Source organism: Rhincodon typus, chromosome 6, assembly GCF_021869965.1.
Source record: "Rhincodon typus isolate 14 chromosome 6, sRhiTyp1.1, whole genome shotgun sequence".
NCBI lineage: Eukaryota > Metazoa > Chordata > Chondrichthyes > Orectolobiformes > Rhincodontidae > Rhincodon > Rhincodon typus.
Window position 1 is genome coordinate 39,974,950 of NC_063337.1, and position 12,170 is coordinate 39,987,119.

A 12,170-nucleotide genomic window follows, 5' to 3' on the forward strand; every position below is an offset into this window, starting at 1 on the left:
ACATTTCTGCATCCTCCTCGCTGCTCACCATTCCACCCAGCTTTGTGTCATCTGCACATTTTAAGAATTACATTTAGTTACCTCATCTGAATTATAGGATTGCTACAATGTGGAAGGAGGCCACTCAGCCCAACGAGTCCATGCTGACCCTCTGAAAAGCATCCCATACAGACACACCGTCCTACTCTATCCCCTTTATCTTTTTAAGTCGTGACCTCTAGTTCTAGACGTTCCATCTTCCTCAGGGGAAACATCTTAACTGCATCTACCTTGTCTATCCCTTTTAAGTATTTTGTAAGTTTCAATGAAAGAGCCTTTCATTCTTCAAAAGTCAAGAACTCCCACCATCCTGGGAGCATTTCTCGTTTGCAAACCTATTGCTATGACCAATCAAATCATTATCATCCAAGTATCTGTTTATCCTTTTAAATAGATTCCAGCAATTACACTACAACTTAAGATTAACAGGTCTGCAGTTCTTGTTTTTTCTCTCTCACTCCCTTTTTAAATAGTGGGGTGACACTTATTACTCTTTCCACATTCTGGAATGATTCCTGTAGATTATAATTTTGGAACATATTCACTAATGCATCAACTATCTCTATACACACCTCCTTCAACACTCTGGGATGTAGACTGGAATCAATTCCTGGGGATTTATCAGTTTTTAGCCCATTAATTTTGCTGGTACAATCTTCTTGCTAAGACTAATTTCCTTCAATACTTCATTCTCTCGCACGTTTGGATTTCTAGTTCTGGAAGTTTTTTTGTATTCTCCTCTGTGTGAACGAGTCCTTTAACTTCTGTGCCATTTCTCTGTTCCCCGACGTTAATTCTCTTGACTCTACCTGGAGTGGACCCACATTTATTTTAGCCTTTTGTTCACTTTATATGTACCTGTAAAAGTCCATTTTAATGTTTTTTGCTAGATTAAATTCATATTCTCTTCTCCCTTTCCTTATCAGTTTTCCTTTGCTGTATTTATAAAAAAACTCTCAATTTTATTATTTTTGGACATTTTAATCTTCCACAAGTCTGACCTTACTTTGTTAGCCATGGTTTACTGGCCGTTTTGAGTTTGTGTGCCTTGTGGGAATGTATCATTGCTATAAGTCATAAGACTATCTTCAAAAATTATCCCTTGCCTATTATATCCTGCTTACCGCCCCGCTCTCTTTTTGAAAAAAGTTGCATTAACTACATTTTAATGTAATGGAACCTTCCCTGTATCCAGTGAAATTTGAAAAATGAAAACCAACACATCACCAACTCACTACACACACACTTCTTTCATGACCTTAGGATGAAAGTCATTAGGACCCGGGATCTTGTCAAACCACAGTTCCAACAATTTGCTAGCTACTGCTTCACTTTCTAAAATTTATTCACTGGATGTGGGCATTGCTGGCTCAGCCATCAATTATTGACCTATCCTTGGCTGCTTTTGAGAAGGTGTTAGTGAGTTGCCTCTTCAACTGCTGCAGGGAACTTGCTGTAGATAGACCACTGTGCCATTAGGGAAGGTCCTTCAGGAATTTGTCTGGATGATGAGTGGTTTGGAGGGGAACTTGCAGGTGGTGATGTTCTCATGTATCTGCTGCCCTTGTTCTTCTAGATCGAAGTGGTTGTGGGTTTGGAAGGGGCTTCCTAAGGAGACTTTGTGAATGTCTGCTGTGCATTTGTAGATAATTGCAACAGTGTGTGCTAAGTGGTAGAGGGAGTGAATGTTTATGAATATGGCGCCAATCAAGTGGACCGCTTTGTCCTGAATTATATCAAGCTTCTTGAGCGTTGTTGGAACTACTCATTAAGGCAAGTGGGGATTATTTCATCACACTCTCACCATTACTCCTGTTACAATGCTAACATCTGGGATGTTGCTAGCAGCAGATTTGATGATGATAATTCCATTGAATATCAAGTAGTAATGGTTAGATTTCTGTATTGTAGGAGACAGTCATTGCCTGGTACTTGTGTGACATGAATGTTAATTGCCACTTGTCAGTCTAAGTCTGAATATTGTCTAGGCCTCACTGCATTTAGCCATTGACAGTTTAAATATCTGAGGAGTTGCAAATAGTGTTGAACATTGTGCAGTTGTGAGCACACATCCCCATTTCTCACTTTTTGATTGTAATTTGCATGAGTTCCCCCATGCCTTTGAATTCCTGATTGACAACTATTTTGAGGATGTTACTTTTATCCTCTATACTGGTTAATTCATCTGGCATCTCCTGGTTCTCTATTATTAATTCCCACACTCTGTTTTTATGGGAATAATACTCACTCCATTTTTTTCAATAGCTATAGAAACTCTTACTATCTGACTCAATATTTTAAGCTAGCTTCTTCTCGTACACTAATTTTCCCTCCATATTAATATTTTAGTCATTCTTTACCTTTTTTATATTCTTCTGAAATTCCCACCTGCCACTCGCTTTATGTAATTATATTATTTTTCTTTAAGTCTGATATTGCCTTTAACATTTTTTTAGTTAACATGGAACATATCATTCTAGACATTCTGCAAATATCTTTTACATGTATCCCACTTTGTCTCTGTTCAGCTATCCTTTAACCTAAACTGCCAGTTCTGCTTTCATTCACTCATAGTTCCCCTTCTTTAAGTTTGAAGTATTAGTTTTAGAATCACTTTTCAATCCCTCAAACTGGATGTAAACTTCTATGATCACTGCCACCTAGAAACACCTTCACTATAAGGTCATTAATTAATCCTAATTTGTTGTTCAGTACTAAGTCTAGAATAGCCTACTATCTGTTTGTTGCCAGAACATGCTTTTCTAAGAAATTATCCTGAAAATATTCTATGAACTCCTCATCTATGCTCCTTTGTCCATCTCATGCTTCCAATCTATATGTATATATAATCCATTGCAATTTTGAATGCAAATGCTAGAAAAATGGTTTTACAGATTATTTTTCAAGTCTGATCTCTTGGTGCTGTTTTTCTTCTTTTCCCAGAAACAAATCAAAAGCAACACAAAAGGAAAAGGTCAATCATGAACTGGACCTTTTGGCGTGGCTCTAGTACTCAGTTGGACAACATGCCTCTATCCCCAACCTCCATAACACCAGGCAGGCTCTTCGGCCTACCATTGTCAGCCATTTGTGAGGATGACAACTTCCCAAAGCCAATCATGGTATGTGACAAAATGTGGAGGTGCAGGTGTTGGACTGGGGTGGACAAAGTCGGAGATCACACGACACCAGGTTTTAGCCCAACAGGTTTATTTGAAATCACAAGCTTTCGGAACACTGGTGGTGAACCTGATGAAGGAGCAGCGCTTCGAAAGCTTGTGGTTTCAAATAAACCTGTTGGACTATAACCTGGTGTCGTGTGATTTCTGACTTTGTGACAAAATGGCTAGAGAGGGGCAGAGAGGGAAAATTATCTGTAAGCAAGGAGTATTTGAAGTCTGTTATGAAGGCTGTCCATATGCTAAGAGAAAGATGCATTTAAAATTCCGTCATATTTTGTATTAGTAGAATGCACACTTTATTCATTTTAGTGTAGTGGCATAGAAAAGAGGTTTGCCATGGGAAGGGGTTGACATGGAAATGGAGCAAGTAACCTTTAGTGACATCATTTGATCCATAATCCTTGACTGAAAAATAATGGAAAACAAATTTTGAAAGATTTCATAACCAGGATTAGGTACCTTGAATATTTCTGATGATGCTCCAGTTGTAAGTACAGTATTTAGAATCAAAAAGTATGAGATAGATTAAAGACGTTGTTATTAGCACAACGGAGAGGATGTCCTAAAATTGGGAAACCGGGGTTTAAAAGCACTTAGGGTAGGGTTGAGAATGATAAAGGCAAGACAGTATGATATGGGAAACAATGAACCAGTAGTGTAATCTCTGCACTCTTAATCCAGAAGCCCAGCTAATGTTCTGGGGACCTGGATTCAAATCTTGCCACGGCAGAAGGTAGTATTTGAATTCAATAAAAAAACAATCTGGAATTAAGAATCTACTGATGACTGTGAAACAATTGTCAATTGTCAAGAAAACCCATCTCCCTCACTAATGACCTGCAGGCAAGGAAATCTGCCATCCTCCTTTGGTCTGGCCTACATTTGACTCCAGACGCATTGCGTGCAACCCAAACACCACCAACACTATCTCTGGATATGTCTTGTCCCATCAGCAAGACAACCCCAGCAAAGGTGACAGTACAGTGATATATGGTCAGGAGGGAGTCCTCAACATTCACTCTGTATTCCATGAAGTCTTATGGCTTCAGGTTAAACATGATCAAGGAAATCTCCTGCTGACCATCCTCCCTCAGTTGATGAATCAGTCCTATTCCAAGTTGAGCAGCACTTGGAAGAAAGTACTGAGGATGGCAAGGGCACAAAATGTACACTGGGTGGGGGGATTTCAATGCCCACCACCAAGAGTGGCTCAGTAGCAGCAAAACTGATCAAGCAAGTCAAGTCCTAAAGGACCTTGCTGTTAGATTGGGCCTGCAGCAGGTGGTGAGGGAAAAACATACTTGACCTCATCCTTACCAATCCGTTGGCATGACCGTATCAGTAAGTGACCACCCCACTGTCCTTGTGGAGACAAAGTCTCGCCTTCACATTGAGAATCACTCCATCATGCTGTATAGCACTATCACTGTGCTAAATGGGATAGACTCCAAATAAATCTAGTAACTCAAGACTGGGCATCCAAGAGGTTCTGTGGTCCATTAACAGCAACAGAACTATAATCTGTAATCTCATGGCCCGGCATATCCCCCACTCAGCCATTACCATCAAGCCAGGGGATCAACCCTGGTCCGATGGAGGGTGCAGGAGGGCATATGCCAGGAGTAGTACCATGCATAGCCAAAAATGAAGTGTCAACCTGGTGAAGGTACCAAGCAGGGCTACTTGCGTTCCAAACAGCATAGGCAGCAAGAGACAGACAAAGCTAAGCCACTACAACCATCACATCAGATCTAAGTTCTGCAGTCTTGCCACGCCCAGCTGTGCGTGTTGACACTACAAATATCCCTATTCTCAATGATGGAAGAGCCCAGCACCTCATCAGTCGGAAACATAAGGTTGAAGCATTTGAAGCAATTTTCATCCAGAAGTGCCAAATAGATGATCCATCGTGGCTTCCCCCAGCAACACGTATGCCTGTCTTCAGCTAATTTAGTTCATTCCACATGATATCACATGGAAGCGGATGGGCATATGAATAGAAAGGGTTATGGCCAAATGCTGGTAGATAGGACTAGATTAATTTAGGTTATCTGGTTGGCATGGATGAGTTGAACCGAAGGGTCTGTTTCAATGCTGTACATCTCTGACTCTATGACTCTATCTTTGGATACTGCAGAGGCTGTGGGTCCTGAAAATGTTTTGAAAATGGTACTGAAAACTTGTGCTCCAGAACTTGCCACTCCCCTAGCTGCTCCAATACAGTTACAACACTGGCATTTACTTGACAATGAGGAAAATTGCCCAGATATGTCCTATACACAAAAAGCAGGACAAATCCAACCTGGCCGATTAGCGTCCCATCAGTCTACTCTCGATCATCAGCAAAATGATGGATCATCAGCAGCACTGCCAAGCAGCACCTGCTCAGCAATAACCTGCTCAGTGACGCCCAGTTTAGGTTCTGCCAGGGCCACTCAGCTCCTAACCTCATTACAGCCTTGGTTCAAACATGGTCAAAAATGTTAAGAGTGACAGCCCGTGACAGCCCTTGGCATCAAGGCACATTCAACCAATTGCGGCATCAAGGAGCCCTAGTAAAACTGGAATCAATGGAAATTAAGGAGCAAACTCTCTGCTGGTTGGAGAATTACCATTGACCAGAAACTCAACTGGACTCACCATAATACAGTGGCTACAAGAGCAGATCAAAGGCTACAACGAATACTGCAGCGAGTAACTCCCCTCCTGACTCACCAAAGCCTGCCCACCATCTACGAGACACAAGTCAGGTGTGAGAAGGAATACTCCCCACTTGCTTGGATGGGTGCAGCTCTAACAACACTCAAGAAGCTTGACCCCATCCAGGACAGAGCAGCCCACTTGATTGACACCACATCCACCAGCATTCACTCATTCTACCATCAAAGCACTGCTGTGTGTATTGTTTACAAGATGCACAGCAGAAATTCACCACCAAAGATCCTGAGACAACACCTTCTAAATCCCTGACCACTTCCATCTAGAAGGATAAGGGCAGCAGGTACATGGGAACACCACCATCTGTAAGCTCTCTTCCAAGCCACTCACCATCCTGACTTGTAAATATGTTGCTACTCCTTCAGAATAGCTGCATCAAAATCCTAGAGTTCCCTGCCAAAAAGCATTTTGTGTCTACCTACAGTACATGGATGGTAACGGTTCAAGAAGGCAGCTCACCACCACCTTCTCAAGGGCAGTCCCAAAGAAGAAATCAGTAAAGAAGAGAATTTTAAACAGCCTGCCTTGCTACTTGGCTGCATTGTCACTGCTTCCGATCTATGTCCGGGGGTGGTAGGTTCAACTCCAATCCACACCTACCCCAGAGTGAAAATTATGCCATTTGGGACACTTTCTCTGAAGGATGCTCCCTGTTTCAATGGCAAAAATCCAGCTCCTATAATTTTATCCACAAATAAATGCGAATGGTTGGTAAAATGTCTGAGATATGTTTAACCGAATTATTATTTGCTTTACACAAAGTTGTTAGACACAAAGGGCCAAAACTGAACAAACTACTAATGGAAAGAACTTGCATTTGTAAAATAAAAACCGAAAGAACTGCGGATACTGTAAATCTTCTGTTTTTGTTGCCTTTATAAAAATGCTTTAATTTAAAGAATATCTCCAAGGCTATTCATAGACAAATGAAAAACAAACGCTGAGACAGGGAGGGAGAACTAAGAGTGGTAGTGGTGGGCTGAGTGGGTTTGGGAAGTGGGTACGTGTACCAAAAGCTTAGTCAAATGTATGGACTTTATGGAGAACTTTTAAGAGAGAGATTGGAGCAGTTTAAGGAGTGATTTCCATCATTCAAGCCGAGATCACTGAAAATGCCAGTCAATTATGATCTGAAAGGAGGGGTCACATGCAAGAACCTGGTGTCAAAGAGACACACTGTTTGATCAGCAATGGGTTGTATGGATATTTTCTGGCTGTGGCTTCAGAGCTTGGTGAGGTGAAGCCATTAATTAGGGATGAGGGGAAGGAATTTAAATTTCATGCGTACAAATCACATATCAATGGAGATTAGTGAGGACCAAGTGATTGGTATTTGTGATGGGGGTCTGGACAAACAGGCATTTATGGACGATGAAGAATGAGAGACCAGTTAAGGGAGAATTCGCCTAAAAACAAAGTGCTAGAGAAACTTAGGTGAAGAGACAAACAGAGGGCCGGATAAAATGTATCCCAGCTTGTTGGGTGAGGCAAAGGAGGAAAAGCAGGGACGCTTGCAAAAATTTTCAATTTCTTTCTGGCACAGGAGAGGTGTTGGAGGACTGCAGGGCAGCCAATTTAGTACCATTATTCATGAGGGAAAAAGTCCAGTCAGCCTAAGCTCAGTGGTGGGGAAATTATTAGAAACAATGCTGAGAGACAGAATTATCTACATTTGGAGAGGCAGGGATTAATCAATTAATAAAGTCAAATAGTTTTGTTAAGGGTTGGTCCTGATTGAAGAGGTGACCAGGTGTGTAGATGAGGGTTTTTGATGCCGTCTACTTGGACTTCAGCAAGGCTTTTGAAAAGGTCCTGAATGGGAGATTGATAGCAAAGGTTAAGTGTCCATGGAATTCAAGGAATTTTGGCAAATTGAATTCATAGTTGACTGGGTGGCAGGAAGCAGAGGGTGATGGTGTAGGGATGTTTTTTTCCAAATGGAAGTCTTTGCCCATTGGAGTTCCATAGGGGTCAGTGTTGGAACCCATGCCGTTTGTGGATTATATAAATAATTTAGACTTGAATCAAGGAGGGTTGATCAGTTAGTTTGCAGATAATAGAAAAATTCATGAGGTGGCAAGTGTTGAGGAGGATAGCCTTAGATTATAGGGGAATATAGATGGATTGGTCAGATGGGCTGATCAGATGCAAATAGAATTCAATCGGATAAATGTGAGGTGATGCATTTGGGGCAAGGCAGATATGGCAAGAAAATACACGATGAACGGTAGTACCCTGGGAAGAATGGAAGATCAGAGAGACCTTGGTGTACACTGGTTCCTTAAGGTAACAGCACAGCTGGATAAAGTGGTTATGAAGACATATATTAGGCTTGCCTTTATTAGCCAAAGCATAGAGTTAAAGAGCAGGGAAGTTATCTTGGAGCTGTATAAAATGTTGGTTAGGCCACATCTAGAGTATTGTGCGCAATTCTGGAATCCACATTATAGAAGGGATATAATAGTTCTGGTGAGGTTGCAGAAGAGATTTACCAGGATATTGCCTGGGGTGGAGAGTTCCACTTATGAAGAGAGATTGGACAGACAGGAATTGTTTTCCTTGGTGATGAGGAGATTGAGAGGGGACATTGTTGCAATGTATAAAGTTATGCAGGGCACAGGTTAGATTTGAAGCAGTTTTTCCCCTCTGTGGAGGGATGATTGACCAAGTGGCATAGATTTAAGGTAAAGGACAGAAGGTTTATAGGCAATGTGAGGAAAAAAATGTTTTCACCCAGAGAGTGGTGGGAACCTGGAAATCACTATCTGTAGGATGGTCGAGGCAGAAACCCTCATAACATTTAAGAAGTACTTAGATGTGCACTTGCAATGCCATACAAGGCTCTGGACCAAGTGCTGGAAAATAGAATTAGAATAGTTAGGTGGTTGTTTTTGACTGGAGCAGATGTGATGGGCCAAAGGTCCTTTTTCTGTGCTGTAGGTCTGTATGACTCTATTGTCAGTGACTTTTTCACTAAAATAAAGCTTCTTTCTGTTATCTCTGACAAACAGGTCTTAGTTATGTTGTCTCAAGGGTTAAAGCAGAAGTTGAATATGCATTCTTCAGTCAATTCAGTTTCACAGCACACTCTTATTACTTTTATCTTTTTCTCTTATATTATAGGACATGCTTTCCTTTCTGTTTCGTGAAGGTCCATTCACCAGAGGCATTTTCAGACGTTCTGCTAATGCTAAAGCCTGCAAAGAGCTGAGAGAGAAGCTGAATACTGGAGCTGAAGTGCACTTAGCCTGTGAATCTGTGTTTGTGACAGCTGCTGTGTTCAAAGTATGTTAAGAGCATGCATTCAGAATCTGAATTACATTTTATTCCATCCCAGATGGAAGATTACATTGTGCTGCTGCATTTCAATCAAATTAAGGATGAGATGCCTGGTAGTTTAGAATGTTGGTACACTAGTGCTGTGGTAAACCATCAGGGTCACACTAAGGACTTTCCAATATTTTCCTCCCAAAGTTGAATGAGTTCTCAATGGAAGTCAGAAAACTAAGACCAAGTAATTCTTCAGGAGGAGGAATAGAATAACAGGGACTGAGTTACTAAATCCAATTGTTGCCTTCAATTATTCCGTAGACTAAGATCATTTAACTCAGGAGAGACCAGGATTAAGTTATTTTCTCTATAAAAACCTGGTCTATGTCCTTAACCTGAGTAAAATGAAGATAGCAGTCATTGTGTAGAGACCCTCTTGCCCTTAAGATATATTAGTAAACTTGCTGAACATGAAATGGTCTTTTCATAAAATTGAGAAACTGGAAATATGAAATAAAAACAGAAGATACTGTAGGAAGTAAGGTTTGGTTGGAATCTGTGGATCCAGGAACAGAGTTACTGTTTCAAATCCAGTATGACTCCTCTTCAGAACTGAAAGGGTTAGAAAATGGTGGGTTTCTTTTTAATGCTGTTGACAGGGGGGGAAGAGGAGTAAGTGAAACAGATGGTAAGGGTACCCAGAGCAAAAGACACAGGAAATGCTAGAAAATGGATAAAATATCAAAAATTAATACCAAAAGTTAAGTTTGCAACTGTATTTTTTCCAACTTTCTCTCCACCTCTGCTGTAATTGGTAACTGATATGGGGGAATGATTTCACAATTGTCAGAAACAGCTTGTGTGTCGCCATGTTTGAGTTTAAACTATGATATTCCAAATTTCCTCATGGTCTGTTGTCCAATACCTAGGTAAGGGGGACACAAAAGCCCCGTGAGAAACAGTATATCAGGGTATATCTGTAAATAGTGGGTGCTGAGTTAGGAGATACTAAAGGATTTTTTCTTGGGTGGCAGAGGTAAGTATGATGTTAGAAAAGGGCAGGGCCTCGCAAGAGTCCAGTGGAATTCCTGTGGCTCAATTTCCTAAGTTCTTAATGATCCTAGATGCTAGTAATATGGTGGGTGAAGGTCTGTGTCTGCACAATCCTAGAAGACTTCCAGCAGCATTGGGTGAATCAACAATCTTCCAAAGTGCTAGGTTTACTTAATCTTGTATAAATAGCACTGTCAAACCACAGTTGGGGAACTTCCTACACGCCCCTCAATCCCCAGTCCCAGTGGGGGACCCTGAAAGAGTAGCTGCATCGGCACTGTACCTCCTGAAAATATTTTAATTGACTGTCACTAACTGATTTTTGACACTCCAGTGAAGCTGGGAGTAGGGGTCACAATGCTGCGAAAGTACTGAATTTTACCAGTTGCCCTATGAGTGTCTGAGTTGAAAGGTTGATAGCACAATAATTATTAGTAAGTGGAACCTGACTCCATTGCTTGTCTCACCAGTGGATGTTCCCTTAACTGTCTTGTGTGTAATCATTTATTTGGATTATTTCTCCTCCTCCCTAGATTCAGGAAGGGCCCATGACAGGAACTACCCATATAGGGACATGGAAGTAAATAGGGAGGAAAAAGTAGCAATTTAAACAAATATAATGATTAAGAATTTTTTTTAATAATTTCCTTTCAGTCCACTAAGTGAAGAATGTGTATTAAAACATCAAAGTGTTTAGTTAGTTGAGGGAAATGAATAAGACTCAAATCACATGTTAAAATTATAGATGCAGTTAATCGGTACGCATGTCAGGAAAGATATTTTAATTTAGGAGGAAAGCGGACTGTTCACTGAAACTAGTTTGGATTTCTTGGCAATGTACCACTATAAGCACCTTCCATTAGCATGAGCCGCTTAGAAAATAATGTCTAGCACAAAATGAATAATCAGTGTTATTCATTATACAGAGGTAAAATAATTTTAAATATATAAATAATTAGAAAAAAATATAAACAGAACCCCTACAATTTTCTGACTGAATTACATGTAGGTTATAATAAATCATTTGACTGTGGGAAAATTCAATACAAGTTTTAAAAAAAAACTTAGGAAATTCCAATGTTGATCAAAGTAATTGAGAAGATAATTTTAGCTTTTTCTTCAAATGGTTTCCGTAAGTCTGCAACTGCAAACTGTGACTCATATATTGAAACAGAAAAAGCTTAAAAAACAAACAGAAGAAATTTTATGAAGAGGGAAAGCCATTTCCCTCTAGCAGGAGTGTCCTGTCTTCTGAATGTCCCAAAATATTTCTCAGGTCTGTTAATTACTTTTGAAGTATATTCTTTAATGCTTTGTAGGCAAATACAACAGCTAATTATGGGATCTTGTGGGCACACTAAACAACAATGAGATAATAGGCCAAACAATTTGATTTGTTTGAGGGGTAAATGTTAGCTAGGCCATGTTAGCCTGTTGTTGAATGCTACCATGAACTTTTTATATATGTCAAAGCCTTTGTTTAACACCTCATCTGAAAGCTAACACATTCAATAATGCACATTCCTTCCTGAAATGCCAAGTTACATCTTTAAACTTATTGTGGATTTGACCCTACCACCTTATGACTTATGAGCAAGGGCATTATCATTGAGACCGTTTTTTTTAACAAGTTTACCCTCATCACTTTAATGTATCTCTAAAGCAATCACTCCCTCGCCATCTAAATTATTGGGAGTCCATATCATCCATTTTAGTGAACTTCTTACGATAATCTGTGAAGTAGATTTGCTCATTTGATTTACAACAGGTGATGAGCTCTGAAATGTTGCCCATAACCAAAAATAACCTGTGTTTGTGAGAGACAGTAGGAACTGCAGATGCTGGAGAATCTGAGATAACAAGGTGTAGAGCTGGATGAACACAGCAGGCCAAGATGCTGCTTGGCCT

General features: G+C 40.3%; 1 protein-coding gene across 1 annotated transcript in view; it reads left to right on the top strand.

Moving 5' to 3' along the window:
- The window catches only part of LOC109922528 (rho GTPase-activating protein 20-like), an 89,504-nt gene that overhangs the window by 61,829 nt on the left and 15,505 nt on the right, over positions 1-12,170 (top strand). The window contains 2 exon segments of the mRNA XM_048598461.1: positions 2,983-3,161; positions 9,063-9,224. Coding sequence (XP_048454418.1) covers positions 2,983-3,161; positions 9,063-9,224 — 341 coding nt within the window.